The following is a 19,815-nucleotide window of genomic DNA, read 5'->3' as shown; positions in this document are numbered from 1 at the left end:
TTGTGGACTTTGTCTAGTCCAACTCAAGGCAGGACACACAGTACATGGTACAATTACAAGCTTTCTGACAAACGGCTAACACCACTGGTGGGCAGAGACCAACACCTTATGACCGGTCTGGTCTCCTGTTAAATAACTCACTCTGAGCTTCTCTTGTTTTTAGCTGAAATCTGCCTCTGTCTGATTTCTCTATTAATGGAAGTCATGCCCTCTAGAGTTTAAACATGCTATCTTTTGCATGACAGCCCTTGTGATATATGAAGATTGCTGCTGTATTTCCTCTTCCTTGCCTTTTCTTCAGGCTATATAGAGCCAGCTCTTTCAGCTAATTCTCAATCAGATTTTGGGACAAACAGTTAGTGAAGAATATATAAGCTATCTGGGATATCCAGTGTGGTGTAGTGGATACAGCGATGATCTAAGATTTGGGAGGCCTGGGTTAAAATCTTGCATAGTCATGAAACTCACTTGAAGTGGCAAAACTCCTTAAAGATCTCACATACCCTGAAAGATCCATTAGGGTCACCGTAAGTCAGTTCTGATGTGATAGCACATAGTACACTATGTGTCTTGTGAAAGGTGTCTCTTAGAGGGTGCCTTTCCTGTTTTGCAGTGGTTCTCAATCTTTAGCCTTCTAGACGTTTTGGACTTGAATTCCCAGAATCCCTCAGACCAAAGACTGAGAAATGCTGTTGTCCATGATTCTCTCTATCTCTTTCTCAATCTCGGTTGTGTTTGAAGTTGGCAAGTGTTAGCAGACAAATGCTCTGGGGACCTGGGGACAGTCTGGTTCAAAGCACAGAGCAATCTAATCGAGTTTAACAGGACACACACAAAATTAGTCAGAGTCCAGAGCCAAATAGTAAATCCATAAATCACTTATTTTCTGAAGTGACAGAACAGAGAATAGACAGAAGCGTGGTCAGAAGCAAGTCAGGCTGTTCAGCAAGTGTTCAGGGAAGCATGCAGTGAGGACTGCTGAGGGGGCCAGCAGAGCCAGAGAGGTTCATTATCTCTAGTAGTTTGGGACTGTGAGGAATAGCTGTACAGTGGTGCCTCGCAAGACGAGCGCCCCCTTTAACAATGAAATCACATTACGATGAAGTTTTTGCAATCGCTTTTGCAATCGCAAAATGATGTTTCCTATGGGGGAATTTCACTTTGCGATGATCAGTTCCCTGCTTCAGGAACTGATTCTCACAAAACGACGATTTTCGGCCAGCTGATCAGCGGTTTCAAAATGGCCGCTGGGTTTAAAAAAATTGCTCCCTGCTCTTTTCTAGGATGGAATCCTTGCTGCACAGGCAGCAAAAATGGCCATGCTATGGAGGATCTTCGCTGGATCGTGAGTTTCAAGTCCATAGGAACACATTAATTGGGTTTTAATGTGTTTCTATGGGCTTTTTTATTTCGCATTACGACGTTTTCATTCTACAGCGATTTCGCTGGAATGAATTAACGTCGTAATGCGAGGCACCACTGTATTTACTGTCTTTGCCATTGAAACCCTCCCTTTTCCTCCCTTCTCCAGGTGGGCTCCATTATCTAGCAAAGCATTTACTATATATGCTTGACCTTGGAGACAGTAACTTCACCCCCTTTGTGTTCTCTGCTCCATCACCCTGAGTCATAACCACTTTCTAGGTCAGGGAAGTATTGAGCTATCAGATCGTCACCACCATCCAAGAAGGACTGGGTCTTCCCTGGTTCTGCTTCAATTTCCCATATATCTGGGAGGGAACTGCCAGCTGGGCCTTCAGGTTGTCCCTTTTTCCTGCTTTTTTTTTAACTGGTGACTCAGATCGTCCTGATTTTGTCCTCTGAGAAAGACACAGCATGACAACCTTGGCTGTGGAGACTAAGATAGAGATAAAGATATATCTTGCATCCATACACACAAAGAAGGAAGGAAGAGCCTGCCTCTGTTGAATAGCAGTGAAGAAGAAGAAAAGCATCTGCACTTATACCTCACTGCCATGCTTTTCCTTTAAGTAAGACCATGGCAGATCCTCGTTCTCTCACTCACTTTGTTAGCCAGTGTGACAGAAAAACAGAAGGATGTATACACTGAAAAGGAGGGAAGATGGAAAAATAATCAGCCAGATAACCACAGACATGTTATAATTGCTCTTGTCTGTGGATTGACTTAAATAAAATGTAACTGACGGCTCAAAGAGGCTTTCACTGTCCAATGGCAAATGAAGGCCAGGTCCAAGTTTGTGTGAAGGAGGCCTCTGTGCAAATGCAATGTGGCCCATCTCCATTCCTTGAAATGGGACAACCATGTCAAGTGGCACACCCCCTCACTCGGTCTGCAACCCGGTGGCTGTGGGAGAGAATGGACAAATGACTGACAATTTCGCACACATTCTGGATTAAAAGATACATAAGATCTCATGCCCTTAGTCAGAACTGCATGCCAACTGCTTAGCCGAATGTTTAGTTAAATGTTTATTAAAGGAATGGATAAGTAATCACAGTTCACATGAGCCTGAAGTCCTTGCACACATTCATTGAACATGTAGGTTTGGTCATGCGAAACTGTCTCAGATAATTTACGCAATATTGCACAATCTACATATGTAGAGCATGTAAGGTCTTGGAACATTAATCTTCACCCCCTCCTGGATTTACCATGCACTGCATCATCACAACTCCCACCAACCCAGAATAAAGCCATTCAACACAAAAAGTCCATTTCTAGTTTTGTTATGACTGTTCAGGAGGTACAGATAAAACAATGTCTGAGGGGAAGTTGCATCTTATATGGAAGGAGTGCTGCTTCTGGCCATGTGAAACTCTAAAATAATGTATTCATTATTGCACAATCTATGGTCACAAATGGGCCACAGGTTGTATGATTTTCACCTCAGGTCTACACTTGCACCATGTGCAATTTACCCAGTGATTGTAAACAGAGGATTCACCTCCCTGTCCTCAACCCCACACTGACCCATTCCCGGCACCAGTTGTCAGTGGCTGCTAGAAATACCAGCTACAGTACTGTACTTCGCCTTTTGCTCAGGTCAGCAAGAGCTGATTCACAATTTGAATTTTAGGCTATGAAATAGCTGCTGTACAGGAAAACGTGACGTAGAAAACTTCATGGGGGGGCAGGGAGAAGCTGGCACACATATGTGGTAACAGGGCTATATTTTGAATTTTATGTCCAAGGTGTTTTTCTTAGTAGGACAATTCCCCACCCCACCCAACTGTTCAAGGAGTCTTTCCATCTCTATTCAAGCAAAGCTTCTGGGATATTTTCATTTCATTTATGCCTGTCAGGCATGGCTCTTTGAGGGGGAACCTTTGGGAGCCCTGGTTTCTCATTCAGCTTCTTAGCACATTGCGGAGAACCTTGCTCGCTGATGCTTTTTCCTTTTAAATAAATACAGTAGCTTCAAAGGAGTCCCAGAATAACAATGAAGAAGATTAGGAACTGAAGAGAAGTCAACCCACATCTGGCCCTAAACAAGCAAGCAAACAAACAAATAAAGCTTACTGGGGGGTTGGGATGGTTCTCCTCATATTTTTTTTATTTATTTTTAAACAGACATACTGATTTGAGCTTTTCTTTTAATTGAGGCACAGACAAAAGCATGACATTTGACCTTTTAAAAAGGAAGAAGGCAAGTGGGAACATGAGTTAAATAATAGGGAGCCAGATGGAGTTTCTTCTAGAAACATTGCATGGGAACTGTCCAGTCCTGGGCCCTTCCTTCCACACCGACCTCAACAAGCCCTCCACTCTACATAACTCACTCTGCAACAATAGAAAAATAAGAGGCAGCACACTGGTGTCAGTTTACGCAGAGGGCAGAGGGCGGTTCTAGGCTTATTGCTAGGGAGCCACAAAGGAAGACATGTGAAAGCCATCTCACTTGTGGCTGTACTCGGCTGCCAATCCATTTGGCTAGCTCTCTCTAAGAGGGAATATGAACTACTGGATAGCTCAGTGGTTTAGGGATCAGTGGTTTTGCGGAGCCAGAGACTCAGAGTTTGATTCCCCACTATGCCTCGACAGGGACTGGACATGATGATCCATAGGCTCCCTTCCAGCTCTGCAGTTCGATGATGATGATGATGATGATGATGATTTGGCCCTTTAGGTGTTGAACTCCCAGTTCCCATTAATCCCTGCCAGCATGGTCAGTAGTGAAGAGAGAAGAGCAATAGTACTCTATCAAGATCGAGCACCACATGACCTTTAAACTATAAAATGTTGCTGCAGAAATCTAACATATTCTTTAGTTTTCTAACTGTCTTGAAGCAGGGTGTCTTTTAGTTATGTATGTATGTATGTATGTATGTATGTATGTATGTATGTATGTATGTATGTATGTATGTATGTATTTATTTATTTATTTATTTATTTATTTATTTATTTATTTATTTATTTATTTATTTATTTATTTATTTATTTATTTATTTATTTATTGGATTTATACCCCACGCCATCTGGCAACCAGGCCACTCTGGGTGGCTAACAACAAGATAAACAAAACAATACCAAAACACAATAAAGATAAAATAATACATGCATTCAAATGAATGCAAAAACCAGCGGGATAAATTAAAACAGATGTCTATGAAGATGGTAAAAAGGATGATGAAAGGGTGGTAAAATGGAGGCTATCTCAAAAACTTAATGCTCAGGGAAAGCCTGGTGGTGGAGCCAAATCTTCAGTGCTTGTTTGAACCCATCCAGTTTCATCCACTAATCACTTAGTGAATCATTAAGAAAAGCTGTTTGGATGGCAGATACTACCTGATATAGTTAATTTGCCCTCTCAGCCTCTTTAAAGTATGCATTTTCAGTTCATCACAATTTTTCCATAGATTCATGATTTGTTTACTGTGGCGGGGGGTGGTGGTTGGTTGGTGGAATATGTTTAAATGATTTATTTTCATTTATTAAAAATTAACCATTGTGTGTTAGTAACCAGGCAGAGTGAGAGACTTCTTAAATAAGAGCAGGAAGGGCAGAAACATCACACAACCATTTCCGATCTCAGTTTGTGAAATTTTCTCCAGTACGCCACCTTGTGTTGAAATCGTACAACATCCCATCCCCTTTATTTTTTAAGCAAGAACACTGGTGATGATGAAGTACTCAGAAACACAGCTAAAGGTCCAAGACTATGGTTGCCTCCTAATTAAAAAAATGGGACACATTTATGCATCTGGATTAAGCAGAGTTTTCATCCTATTTTTAAAAAGTCAATTAATCTTTTGGTACAAAGTTGCTTAATCAATTAGGCTGCCTTCCTACACTCGGTTATCATAGAATCTCCAAATTACACGGTTAAAAAGCATCTTCAGGAGTTATCCAGTCCAATCTGCTCAAGGAGGCTTGCAGCTATTGGCTGATCATCAACATGAGTGGGCAGATTTCAGAGCTGTGCTTAACAGGGGATGGTGGCAATGGAGCCAACTATTGGATGCTCTTCCTTCCACTTGTGGTGCATTCAAATGCAACCTAGATCCATGTCATTGCATATCAGAGATCTGTACCCACAATTCCTGACAAAGTAGTGGTGGAAAGCAACCCACGAACACCTGTATTTCACAGCTGAGCATGATTAAGCCAGAAGTCACTAGCCCCAAGGCAGCTACGGCAAAGCTTTTTTCTTGAAAACTTTGCACTGTAGTTGCTGTTGTTCAGGTGAGGATCGGTAACATCGTCATGTCTCAACGGGCATAGCTGCATATTCTTCATATTAAAAATAGGATTAAAGGAGAAAAAGAAAACAGTTGCATTGAGTGAGTTGTAGGACATTTTCTGACTATGATAAGAATTCTAAAATAGTTAGGGTTAATGGATGACAGACTCATGCATTATCTGGCTACAATGAGAATTCCACTGCAGCAGGAGAAAATTCTGGTTTCTCCATAATGGGAATAAAGCTGATGAAACTGAGAATCAGAACATATTATTCTTGCTTCAGTGTATCATGGCTCTTGCCAAGATAAGATAAAATAAGATAATATAACAAAACTTGGGACCCACCAACCCATCCTGATGTATTTCGTTGGCTTGGTGCTAAAAGCATCACAGCAGCAAAAAAGCAGTTGACATTGTCTATAGAGGGGGGAAAGTCTGCATATTCCAAGTGACTGAAATGTGAGGAATTTGTATCCTGTTGGACAGTGTCTTAGAATGTCTACACTGGAGGACTAGTTTGTTGTGTGTGTGTGTGTGTGTGTGTGTGTGTGTGTGTGTGTGTGTGTGTGTGTGTGTGTGTGTGTGTGTGTGTGTGTGTGTGTGTGTGTGTGTGTGTGTGTGTGTGAGAGAGAGAGAGAGAGAGAGAGAGAGAGAGAGAGAGAGAGAGAGAGAGAGAGAGAGAGAGACTTCTGCAACAAAATGTCATTCTGAGGAACTAAAGTGCCTTGTTCTGGTGCATGAGGGTTAAGCTCAGTTTTTTAAAATCATGGATTTCTGCCTTTTTTGCACAATCTTTCATGGGGTGAGATGCAGGACATTGCTGCAAAGCACAAATAGACACTGGGAGGACATCTAGGGGGATGAGTGACAAGCTTGAGTTTTCTGCTCTGCTTTTGTTCACTTTCTTTCAGAAAGAAAGGGAGGGAAAAAAGAATCCTACTTCACAAAGTTGCACCTAGGCAGCATTTTTCTCTTTTGCTGAAACATCCCTACCCCCAGGGTGCTTTGAAAGGAAAAGGAAAGGCAAACCCAATGTCAAAAAACTTTTACATCTGAATTCCCAGCCTCCAGCGCTTGTGCACAAAGCTTTGTGGAGCTCTGGGCTGAAGAATATAGATCAGTACTGCAGGTCTTTTTGCAAGATTTGTATTTGAATGTTATGTCTTACTGTTCTGTATCATAGAATTTACAAATTCCCCCCAAATTCCTATAAACTATAATAGACCGATATGTGCCTAGTGTATATAGTAGTGTATATACACTAATGTATGGGTGTGAAAACTGGACAGTTAGGAAAGCTGACAGGGAAAAAATGATTTGTGTGAAATACAGTGCTGGAGAAGAGCTTTGTGGATACCCTGGACTGCCAGAAAGACAAACAAGTGGGTCCTATATCAAATCAAGCCTGAACTATCTCTGCAGGCAAACGTGCTGAGGCTGAATCACAGGAAGGTATGAAAGACAATACATGTAATGTTGGAAAAGGTGGAAAGCAGCAGGAAAAGATGGAGACTAAATACAAGATGAACTGACTCTTTACAAGAGTTGAGCCAGACATTTGAGGAGAGGACATTTTGAAAAGCCCTTATTCATAAGGTTGCTGTAGGTCAGAGGCAACATGGCAGCACATAACAGCAACAAACAGTAGACTGGCATAGGGAATATTTAGTTTTCCTTGTAATACAGCAAGAGACATAAAGTATTTACTGTGCTCTTTCATAGTTTCCCTGTGATCCCCAAGGGCTGAAGCATCACCTTACCCAATCTGCTGGCCTTCAGGTGTGTTTGACTATAACTCTGGTCATTCCCAGCTACCATGAATGACAACAGAATTCCCAGTTAGCTGCTCCAAAGAACCAATTTTTCCAAGTTCTGCTATAAAGCTGATCTCCATTGCAGAAATCAGGAAACCATTAATGCTTCCTTCCCACTTTTAACAACACCTACTGTGAGATGAGTGTGCCATTTTGTACACTGTTTTTAGATCAATAGTAGCTGGGAGTGCCAGTCAGTGTTTCAAACCTTATTAGTGCCTTTGTAGCCTTCCTCGTTTGAGCTTCATAACAGCTTTGAGAAATTGACAGGATGAATCAGATCGCTTGCTCTGATCAGAATGGTACCTTGAGTGGCTGTGTTAAGTGGAAAGGGAATAAGGAAGCTATAAATTAGGAAAGCAATCTGTGTTAACTGCATGCCTACGTGACTGGGATATTTTACTTGTCTCCACTCGCAATCTACTGTTAAACAAACATCATTGCTTACCCTCCCAAAATTTCATGGACAACAGTAAGGCACACTGGGAAGAACCCTGTTATCACAGAGGTCAGTGCCTGAGCCTCTGCCATGAAAAACAAAATTACAATTGGTCTGTGTAGCATTCAGCCCTGCCCTCACCTGTCCATCACAGCTGGGCAGTGGAACATCAGCCAATGAGGGGACGGAAGTTGGTACAGAAGGGGGAGGAGCTGGAATATATAGAGGGGTGTATGATGAGGGAGAGAGGAGATTAGAGTGAGATTTTGTGAGAGTGAGTGATGAGTGTGTCTATGGGCCTGTGAGCCAAACATGAGAGCCTCATGGCGCAGTGGTTAAAACGCTGTACTGCAAGCTAAAACTGTGCTCACGACCTGGGGTTCAAATCCCAGGTAGCCGGCTCAAGGTTGACTCAGCCTTCCATTCTTCCGAGGTCGGTAAAATGAGTACCCAGCTTGCTGGGGGGGGGGCAATGTGTAGCCTGTATAATTAAAAATTGTAAACCGCCCGGAGAGTGCTTGTAGCACTATGGGGCGGTATATAAGTCCAATAAATAAATAAATAAATAAATAAACAGTCAGTGAGGGAAGAGTCTGTGTGTGTCAGTGAGTGAGAGACTTGATTAACATTTTGTGATTTACTTACTTTATTTTGTTAAACCAATAAACAAGTTTAAGTTTTGAAGATGCACTTGATTCAGTGATTTATTGGTACTGAAACAGCAATACCTGGTGGCAGCTACCTGAGAAGAAGAGTGAGCACTCCTGGAGACCTGAGTTGGTAGAGGCTTCAGCGTGCCCGCTACAGTCTGCTCTTCAGTGATTTAAAAGCCAAGATGGTGTGTGCTGTTTTGATTAAAGATTCACTGTCGTGTGTGCCAACATGTTGCTTCAGACACATGGTGAGCCTATAGACGAGTGATTTTCAGAAGGTGCTGTCATTAACAGCCGTCTTGTAAACTCAACGCCATGGTTTCATTTATGGAGTTAATCCATCTCATATTGGATCTTACTTTTTCCCCCCCACTACCTTCCACTTTTCCTAGCATTATTGTCTTTTCTGAGTGTAATGCCCAGAAATTACACTAGAAAAATGAAAGTTCTGTTCAGGGATTTAAATGAATCCATGTGGCCTCACATTGTGTAAAGAGCACAGGATCAAGCATGCCACCCCAAATATACTTGTGGGTACTGCCACTATTGTCCCCTTGAAGAAAACTCCGAAATTTTATCAGCATGAAGGTAGGAGTAGAGTCATTGGTGGTGGTGATTTTGTAAGTGTCATGGTCACTGTCCTTCCCGGCCAGATGGTGCACTGGCCAGTATGGAGAGGAAGGTGTGCTGAGTGGGTCATTCCAAAGTTTGGGGGGAAATTGTTTTTGGGGAAACAAGGCCCAGAATCCCCAAATAGCTATGGGCCATGCTGGTTGAAGTGCTGTAGTTCAAGACTAGCCATGTTTCCAAAGTCCTTCGTTGCTTCTCATCAAATCCAAATCATGCATCAGTTAGTTTGCCAGAGAACGTAATTTAACGCCGGGGGGGGGGGGGCGAAAGTGTTGTTAGGCATGGATTTGTAGGGGTGGGGTTTAGGCACTACATGGGCTACAGTGAATTCACCAACAAGCACACAATGTGTATACAAGTGTAGTCTGTCTAGTGCACTTTTTGTGTTGATCGACAGAAGTTTTCCAGCATTTCATGTCACGTGTTTCTGCCTTTCCTGCCTTCTGATCTTCAAACTGGCATTTAGGTTAGACCCAAGGAAGTGATTATCTGCCCTTGGGTGGGTGGGGGCACAAAACCCAGCAAAATTATCAACAATGCAAGAAACAAAAACAAAAAATCAGACATGGATAGAATTCCACTTGCAGTGATGAAAAAAATATTATTTGTTAAATTCCGTGTGTATGTGGGGGGAACAGGATAAATGTAATCTATTTATGATCACTCTTAGAATCTTCCAACTCACTTCCCCCTCCCTCCCATAAAAATAAAGGATACTGAAAACATCCTTGAAGGCCCTATTTCGCCCATCTTTGCTTTAACTGGAGCTGCCTTGGATTAATTCTGAGAAACTCTACATGGAAAATGTGCACTCTGCCACTTACTTGTGCTTCATTCCTGGCATGATGTGCTAGTTCTCTCACAGTTCTGTTAACCTGCTTTGGTTGCCACTTACGATTCAGTGGCTTGTTTAGTCAGCAGCCTCTTGGCTGAGCATTCAAAGGACACGTCATGCAGATCAGGAATATTTAATCATAGGCATAGAGGACAGAGCTCCTAAAATAGAAGCAGCACCACACACATTGTGGGTCATATGTACATGATCCCACCCATTTTTGTGCTTCCCAAATCTGCAAGGGTTCTATGTTTGCCCTGCTCATCACTTTTGCAGCTGTTCTCCCATAAATGAATAAATAGAGGGATAGATAGATGGACAGAGAGACAGACAGACAGAAATAGTGGAAAAACATGCTGTCTTTAAGAACAAGCCCCCCACTTGAAACTGCATGCCTTTGTATCAGATTAACAAGTAGATTTGGACTCCCACAAGTCTGTGAGAATTGGAAATCTGTTCATTAAGACACATTTTCTGTTTCTTCAGGGTAAACTGTGTGCATTTTCCCCTTCACATCTTTTTTTTTCTGGGAGTAGGGCAGAGTGGCTTCAGAGGACAGTAGTTCTGTATATGTGCAGCTGCCAGTGGGGAGGACAAGGTAGCCCCACCACTCCTTAGATGTGTTCCACCTATAGTATGCTCACAGAGAGCCATCGGAAGGTGATTGACATCTCTATCTGTCTTCTCTCCTTCTCTCTCTCTTTCCGGTTTACAGAGCCATTGCAAGAATGAATTGGGTAGTGTTAGGCTTCATGTGCTGCCTAATACAATGTAACACAGCAGCTCAGATAAATCAAATGAGTGATACTGTATTGGATTTGAAAGATGATGGCTCTTCTAAAGCAATCTATGTGATAATATTTCAGTGTTGTAGTCATCATGCAGTCACTGATGTTTAGAAAAAGAGAAAGAGAGAGAGATCTGTAAATAAAATTGCTAGATGCAATGAAACCAGTCAGTAAAAGCATTGTTTTGATAGAGGTGTATTCTGATCAAAAGAAATGTTACAAGAAAGTTCCTCTTATATTTTCATGTATTATTTCATGCAAATTTAAGGACTATTTTTGCTTATAGAGGAATTCAGATAATGGGAGGATTGACTTGTTATTTTCACAGCAATGCAAAGACAGAGTAGACCATTCAGCGGTTCCTGGAGTAAGGGACAACAATGTTTTGCAAATGGCTGAGAAATTGAGAAATTTAAAAGAACAATTGTACCCTGGCTTAATTTGGTGCATAAGGAAAACATGACCCATCTATAGAAGTGGTTCAGAAGAGACTAAAAATAAATAAATAATGATGATGCCATTCACAATTGTTTTCACCTTCACACTGCCATAAGAATCTTTCTTAATTAAGAACCTTTCTTAATTTTACTGTCCCAGAATGACATGGCTAGTCCATCAAATCAAAATGTTTCCCTCTTCCAATATTTTCTTCAGTTTTTCTAAGAACATTGATGGGCATTCAGTTCTATATAGGGAAATAAGCCATTGCATTTATAGCTGTGGGGAGTGAGATTTTCTGATTGTGACATTGGGTGGGCTGACAGTTAGAGGCAATGGTTTTGTAGAATTTGTATATGTACACTTTTCAGACTACTAGTAGTGGATCTCTATTTTTAAATGGAAGAGTATCAAAATAAAATAGCACACGTATGTACGCACGCACGTGCACACACACACCTCTACCTGACACTGCATTCAATGCATCAGGAATGCAGTGGAGGGTGGAACAAGTGATAATAGCTCTGTTTCCATTATGTGCTTGATTGGAACCATGTAACGGAGGTTACGCTAACGTGACTACAAAGGTACTGTACATGCTCACCTGGAGGCATCCTTGAGACTCCCAGTCATCATAATGAATGTTTTGCTAGCAGCCTAGATCTTCCATAAATGGAAATCAAATAATTTTTCTTTCCTTTCCCTTTTTCTGTTGTATTAGCCTACTGTGTGTGAACGGGAGCTGTGTGTCTTTGCTTTCCAAACTCTTGGAGTGATGAATGAAGCAGCAGATGAAATTGCAACGGGGGCTCAGGTAAAGTGAAAGAATGAAATGAACCTGACCCGTTTTTGTATAGTTGAGCTAATTATTTTCAGTCATCTTCCCATGTCACTTGGCTTTAGTTCACCCTGATCACTCTGAAGAAATGAAGACTGAATGGTGCTCTGATTTTATTGAGTACTGAGTGTTTTTAGAACTGCTGATGTTCCAAGCTAAAGGAAGTTAAAGAAGCGTCAAGATTTCATTTCATTCATTTGGAACCCCATTCTGCAAGTGTTGAAACAGCACTTCTCTTCTATTTCATTTTGATTACTTTATTTTTTAATTTTATTTCCCACCTTTCTCCCAAAGTGAGATTTAAGGAGGTTCCTACCAAGACTACTAAAAAAATACAGATGAGATTACAAACTGTAATATTAGAACAGCATTGAACTAAGTGCAATAGTGAAAAGCAATTTGAAAGAAGTTTAACAGCAACATATAAATATAGCATTCGCCTGCTAAGAGCTCATTCGTCAGTAACCAGTAAGACAAAAGGGAGGTGGGCATGCAAAGAAGAGTGCTTCATAGTGTGGGATTTCCTAAGTACATTGGCCAAGATTCAACATAATGTTGGTGGAGCAAAAACCTCCTCCAAGATTTTTACACAGGATTCAGGTGGAGGCATTCATGGCAGCTGGAATAGCATTGAGCCACCTGGCATGCACAAAGTCCAAGATGCCTTCTTCCTGATGATGGGTCAATTATTGGGGGAGGTTTGTAATCCTGACTTCAAGGAAGTATGTCTTCTTGTCCAAATTTTGAAAACACCCAAGTATATGTGTTATTGGGAGTACTGAGAGTTTACTGCCATTGCTGGATCCAAGTGGAATTTGTATGGGTATGCAAACTTAAAACTCGTCCCTTCCACCTTCCAAACTATAAGGCTGAACTTTGAATTATCAAGATGCATCAGGAATTCTTGGGGAAGGTAGCCAGTTTAATCTAGTGCTTGTTGGCTGATTGTTGATTTTGCTGTCCTTTCAAGACCAACAAGTTAAACTTGCATGGGCTGTGGCCTATTGTTGTTTCTTTGAAACTTCATGCAAAATAAAACACTAGTCTTTAAGCTGACATAAGACATCTTGTTGGTTTTTCATACATCAGACAATAATGATAATTACCTCCATGATTTATCTTTCTTTCAAGGAACTGGAGTATTCAGATGGCATCAGACATGGAGAAAACAGGCAGCAGGGGTACATCTTGTAGCCACACTAACACAATGCACACTGATATATTCACATAAAGCTCCATACATGGGTTGAGAGATTTAGGGCTGGTTAGAATCTCCTTACATGAAGATATTATATGCGCAGGGAACTTTCTGATGCACAGAATATACAGCCAAAAGCCAACATGACCACAGGGAAGATCCCCTTCATGCTTATTCCAGCATGTATGAAGGTTTATTCAATAACCCTGTAATGCGTAAATGAAGGAGTTTTAAAAAACTCACATGAATGAAGGTTCAAGACAGATTATATGTGTGCCACGTTAGTGAATGCTGTTTGTCTAAAGATGTAATTTCCCTCACCTATACACCTTCAGCTTAACATGCATTTTTTCAGCCTGCTGATCTGATTAGTCACTGGAAGGTAAACATAGGCTTCATTTGTGAGTCTGATTGCTAAGGCATATATATCTGAAGAAAACCTGTTGCTGGAGGGAAGCCTGTTAAACCATAGAGAATTCACATATTCCTTAGCATCTAGCTTGAAATATAGTTATATAGCATTAGACTACTAGAGTTCAATAATGTCTTGGGGGCATCAGATTCCCCACATCTGATATTTTGCTATCCAATAAATTATTGACTAAGCAGCCAGCTGAATTCATCTTTCTTGGCAAAAAAAAATGAAAGTACTTTATCTACTGGGCAGCACAGATTGTAAGTAAGTAGAAAAGGAAAAAAGAAACAGCCTAAATCTGCCTTCACTTATTGATGTTTCTTTCTCTTTTTTCCCAGTTCAGTTCTGGAGAGGACATCTTTCTCTCTCCCACCCAGAGATCTGAATGCAAATATTTCTTGGTGTGATTCAGAATCCATCTGAGACTGTGGGTGCATCTTGTAGCATGTGCTAATCAAAATTCTCCCCTTCACTCTTTGTTATGTTCTGCTAGAGTGAAGCATTTTAAATCAAAGAACTGTTATCGAAAGATGGGATACCGGGCGAAATAATTCATTCCATGTGTCATCATTAAATAAAAATATGTTTGCAACTTAGAATTTCAGAAGGATTTATGGAATTATCTTTTACCTTCACTTTGTTTAAGCCCCCCCCCATTTAACATCACTTAATCAAATGATTTGCAAAAGATTTATTTTAATTTGTTCCCTTTTTTAATCTCTGAGTGCTATTACCATATTTGCCGGAGTACAAGACGACTTTTTGGGCCCAAAAACATGCCTCCAAGTGGGGGGGTCGTCTTGTACGCCAGGTGCACTGAATGACGTGGGGCCGTGCTGGCCAGGGAGGAAGGCAGGCGGGCAGGCAGGCAGGCAGTCGATCTGGATGGAGGTAGGGAAGCACAGCCTGCCATGCCTGAGCGGCCAGAGCCCACCGCCAGGCTGCCCGCCACCCCGCGCCGCTGAGCCAGCTGCGCACTCGCTTGCCCGCCACCCACCCGTTTCCCTTTTCCTCCTCTTCCTCCGCAGCCTCTTGCCTCCTTCCTCTCCCTCTCACTGCTGAGCCAGCGCGCTTACTTGCCCACCACCCGCCCGTTTCCCTTTTCCGCCTCCTCTTCCTCCTCAGCCTCTTGCCTTCTTCCTCTCCCTCTCACTGCTGAGCCAGTGCGCTCGCTTGCCCACGACCCACCCATTTCCCCTCTTTCTCCTCCTCCTGTTTGGGGGGGGGAGCGTCTTATACGGCTGGTCGCCTTGTGCACCAGCAAATACGGTATTTTCACAAATTTATTTCTCGGAATAAGTTCATCTACACTTTCATCAGTTTTTCAGCACATAATAAAAGATAAAGTTGTCAGCTCAGAGTTTTTGAGCTGTGAAAGAGAGTTTGGAAATAGCTAGCTATGAATAACTAATTTGTTGTTGTTGTTTAGTTGTTAAGTCGTGTCCAACTCTATGTGAACCCATGGACCAGAGCTTGCCAAGCCCTCCTGTCTTCCACTGCCTCCCGGAGTTGGGTCAAATTCATGTTGGTAGCTTCAATGACACTGTCCAACTATCTCATCCTCTTTCATCCCTTCTCCTCTTGCCCTCACACTTTCCCAACATCAGGGACTTTTCCAGGGAGTCTTCTCTTCTCATGAGATGGCCAAAGTATTGAAGCCTCAGCTTCAGGGTCTGTTCTTCCAGTGAGCACTCAGGGTTGATTTCTTTCGAAATGGATAGGTTTGTTCTCTTTGCAGTCCAGGGGACTCTCAAGAGTCTCTTCCAGCACCACAATTCAAAAGCATCAATTCTTCGGCGGTCAGCCTTCTTTATGGTCCAGCTCTTGCTTCCATAAACCGCTAATGGAAAAACCATAGCTTTGACTATGCAGACCTTTGTTGCCAATAATGAATTACTTGTAGTTAACTTCTTGTTTTAGTAATGAAGTTATAACTGAATTACAGTACAATTGTAACCTGATGGGTAAAAGCTTCATTCTTTTTTCAATGTAATTGTAGTTTTTAATTGCTTTCATACTTTTATATAAAATTATGGTAATTATGGTATTTAATTATAGGAAGTAGTCTACACAATGAATAGGTATTTTGTAAAGCTAATGGGCCTTGGTTACCCATTTGAGTAACCAACCCCATGTACTTCACATTAGAACAGAAGTAAATCACAGCAGTGTATTGTTGCTGTGAAAATCCATTCTCTTCCTCCAATTATTGTGAGGAATGTGGCTAAACTTAGAGGAACTAGGGAACTCTGAGAGCGTGGTAGGTGAAATGACCATCCCTGTTAATCCAGAATCACCAGTCCCTGGATCCAGAAAGCCTGGAATGTCATTGCAGCCCATCACACATGAATGGATGGTTGACAGAGTTGTCTTCAACATTATGACCGGAGCTTGAAAGCATCATATTGTAAATAACAGCATTACCTATAACATGTCACTGGGGGGGGGGGGTGTCACATAAGCACATAATGAGATTATTTTTACAAAGTGGTGTAATCATGTGCATCATTACTTGGGGAGTATTACAAGTAAGGATATGGGCAATTGTGTTTTTTAAGAGTTTTCTTATATAAAAAAAGTAGTTTTTATTAAAAACTGAAATGTGACACATAAATTAGTGACTCAAAAGTTAAGTGCTACTTTCTTTGAAAGGAACAGTAATGTGCCACTTTTTAAAAATAGCTTTCCAGGTTTTCATTAGGGCACACTTTTAGGAAAGATAAAATTATGCTTGACTTCTTTGCCCTTTAAATGAGTGAGCAGTGGCAGCCTGCATAGATTCCTATGTGCCTAATCACACAGCAGAAACAGGACATTGGGTTCTGTGAGTGTAGCATTTCAAAGTTCTGTGGGTCTATTTGATAGGTATCTATCAACAGATACCTGTTTATGAACCTTGCAAAAACAATTTCACAAAATGAGTCTCTTCTTATTCACAACATGAGCAATTATAACAACAACAAAATGTTAGTTTGTGCACCCGAGTCCTCAGCAATAGCACCAACATAGAAGTCGCTTGTATAATTGCAAAGTTCAAGTGCCTCTTTGAATTTAAGATTCAGACAAAAATCCAAGATATCTTCCTCAACTGGGTTGGATATCCATTACATAACAGAATCAGCTCCAGAGGCACAATCTTCAAAATCCTAGAATAAAATATTGATTCAATAACATATAAATGAATTAACTATGTGGATTCACCCCTCCAGCACAAACATATAGAAATTATACCATGACCAAGTTGGCAAGGGCCTTAGCAGTGGTTCTGCCCTCTTCTGCTCTGCCTCTCTTCCTGATTCAAATCTCTTACTTACAGCCCTGCTCTTAGTCCCATCTCTTGGGGTTGAACCAATATTTTTTAGGGGTTACCTGAGCACAGCAGCAGGAACTCAATTTCAACCTTCACATCCAATTCTATGGTATCTTGGCTGAATGTCTGGGGCAACCTTCCCTAACTTGGCACCTCCATATTGTTTTGACCACAACTCCAATCAATTTCAGCTTGTGACTAGGTATTGATGGGAACAAATGCAAAACATCTGCAGGCACTTGTTTAGAAAAGTTTAGACAGGCAGTCCAAAAGCAGAGGAGTCCATAGTTCTGTTCAGGAAATCAGAACGTGCCTTCAGTCAATAGGCATGAAGGGAGGTAGCATAGTATCTTTACTGTGCCCCTGCCACACATTGAACAAATATTGGAGCAGAGCTGTGCACTTACAGCTGTACTTGCAGGGTTCTGCCCACATGTCCAGAAATGGTGGCACCAATTGGGCTGACGATCTCCAAACAAGTCATTCTCAATCTTTCGTGATGTTTTGGACTTCATCTCCCAGAATGACGAGCCAACCTGGCCAGAATTCTAGGAGCTGGTCCAAAACCTCTGGAGAGCCAAAAAACTGGAACAACTGGTAGCCTTCATTCATAGAATGATGTACAAAGCAGGCTTGGCTAGGCTTCCAATTAATTTGAGAGTCATAACTTGCTTCTTGCCCTCTGTGTGTGTTCACAAGGAAAGCATAATGCTCAGCCAGGGTTTCTCTTTCAGGGTGTTAGTTACTCAAACTAGAGTGCTAAGTTGGAGCCAAAAACAGCCTTACAGAACTGGGCAGGGCCATAGTCCCTGCCTATGTCACCTGCCCTTAGTGCTGAGTAGATAGCTGCAATATTATCATCTAGAGGTCTGTAGCAGTGCAACACAGTGGAAATCTGCGCATAATTCCTTCCTTGTTCAAGCTGACATAAAGAATGAAATGCCTTGTTTCTATGGCTAGTGTTTTCAGTTTGAGATCCCTGATGAACTAAATCAAAAATATGTTCCACAGTCCTAAAGCATCAGCAATGAAAAATACCAGTGGAATCATTTCCTACAAGGTCATTTTTAATCTCTCACACACGTTTTATTTGTTTATTTCTTCCTCAACTCTCTAGGTTGTAGATTTGTTGGTGTCCATGTGTCGCTCTGCATTAGAATCACCCAGGAAAGTAGTCATTTTTGAGCCATATCCTTCTGTAGTAGATCCTAACGATTCTCAAATGCTGGCCTTTAATCCTAGGGTATGTACGTTTTATTGCGTTTGTTTTGTGTGTGTGTGTGTGTGTGAATTTGGGAGTGGATGTGAAAGAAAGGAGGATTAAGATATGCCAGAGTCAAAGCTGTGTTGAGTTTAAGAGTCATTAACAAATATAAAAATAAATATTATGTTGTTCCAACATATTTGTTCCTTGTCTGTTGTTTTTTTATTCTGAGGCGCCTCATAATCCAAGGCCCTAAGCTGTAGTTTATACAGCTTGTACACAAAACAGGCGCTTGCCTCCATCACCGCCTTTGCATCTGTCTCCTCGCATCCATATGGACTAAGTGGTTCGGGAAGACAATGAGGATAATACAATAATACTCATTATTGAAGACTATTATGATGCATAGTATTGATATGCTGCAGTATGAAATATAGTGTGTGTCTTGTTTTTTGTTTTTAAATGAAATGCTTTGAGGGCAAAAGGGGGGGAAAACAACCCTGTTCTTTTGTTTCACTACAGAAGAAGAATTACGACCGAGTCATGAAAGCACTGGATAGTATTACTTCTATAAGAGAAATGACACAGGTAGGCATAAAGCCCATTTAGGTCCTTATCCACTAGTAAGGTATATCTATTTATGGGTTTGTAACACTGTTTGTGCAAAAAAAAGGACCTATCAAAATAATGATTTCTGAGAGTCCAACAAGCTACAACATACAGTCAATGAACCCAAACAAAGCCACATAAAGCTTGACTGAGTCCCAGAAAAATGAACAGGAATTACCCAAGAAGCAGTGCAGGCTGCTTTAGGAGTGGGCGGATTATTCCCAGGATCAGTGAAGTGGAACGCTGATCAGAGGGGCCCTTGCTGCATTTTTATTAGTGTGGGTTTTTATTTATTTGTTTCAACGCATGGTCATGGTCAGGCTAGCCAAAACTACCCAAGGAAGAAACGCTGATTTGGGCTGAAATGCAACATTGCGCTAGGACTGAATGCTAATACAAAAGGGTTCGTATCCCACCACCTCAGCTTTACCACCCCTGCCTGGAGGTGAAGGGGTTGAATGTGAGACCTGCAGGCAAAACATTGCAGCCATCCTGTTATAGTCAAATACTGTATTTCCTCATTCACATGCATGTATAATGGACTGGGTGAAAATAAGCAATAACAATAGAAGGGCTTCCTGTGGGCAGGAGCGCTACTTGTGGAAAGTATCTCCACTTAGTTTTCAAAGACCTTCTCCTTCAGCCTTTGCAGCCATTGTCCACCCCATTCAAAAGGATCCCCTAATTCCTGTATAATATTTTGGGCATGTAATGATATTCTGCCATATCATGGACAGCCATGACAATCCTTGTGTTGTGGCGACTGACCAGGTTATTGTGAAATGTTGTGTTTGGAAAACAGCAAACATACAATTGCTTTGAAAAGGACCCACATAATCTCCCACTTTGGAAGTAATGCTAAACATGGTACTAAGCTCAAGACATTACTTTTAAAGAGCGATGTCTTAGTGGTGGTATATATTTTTGTAAAAGTTGTCTCAAGAGTAGCATGGTTATAATCTGCTAATAGTGTGTTGCT

General features: G+C 41.4%; 1 protein-coding gene across 1 annotated transcript in view; it reads left to right on the top strand.

Annotated features, from left to right (window-relative positions):
- PARP8 (poly(ADP-ribose) polymerase family member 8) overlaps positions 1-19,815 on the top strand; it is a 190,060-nt gene that overhangs the window by 157,090 nt on the left and 13,155 nt on the right. Inside the window, exons 15-17 of the mRNA XM_020783646.3 lie at positions 11,984-12,076; positions 18,141-18,266; positions 18,750-18,815. Coding sequence (XP_020639305.2) covers positions 11,984-12,076; positions 18,141-18,266; positions 18,750-18,815 — 285 coding nt within the window. The remainder of the gene's footprint in view (positions 1-11,983; positions 12,077-18,140; positions 18,267-18,749; positions 18,816-19,815) is intronic.

Source organism: Pogona vitticeps, chromosome 2, assembly GCF_051106095.1.
Source record: "Pogona vitticeps strain Pit_001003342236 chromosome 2, PviZW2.1, whole genome shotgun sequence".
In the NCBI taxonomy this organism is placed as follows: Eukaryota; Metazoa; Chordata; class Lepidosauria; order Squamata; family Agamidae; genus Pogona; species Pogona vitticeps.
This window is presented reverse-complemented; position numbering and strand designations above follow the sequence as displayed.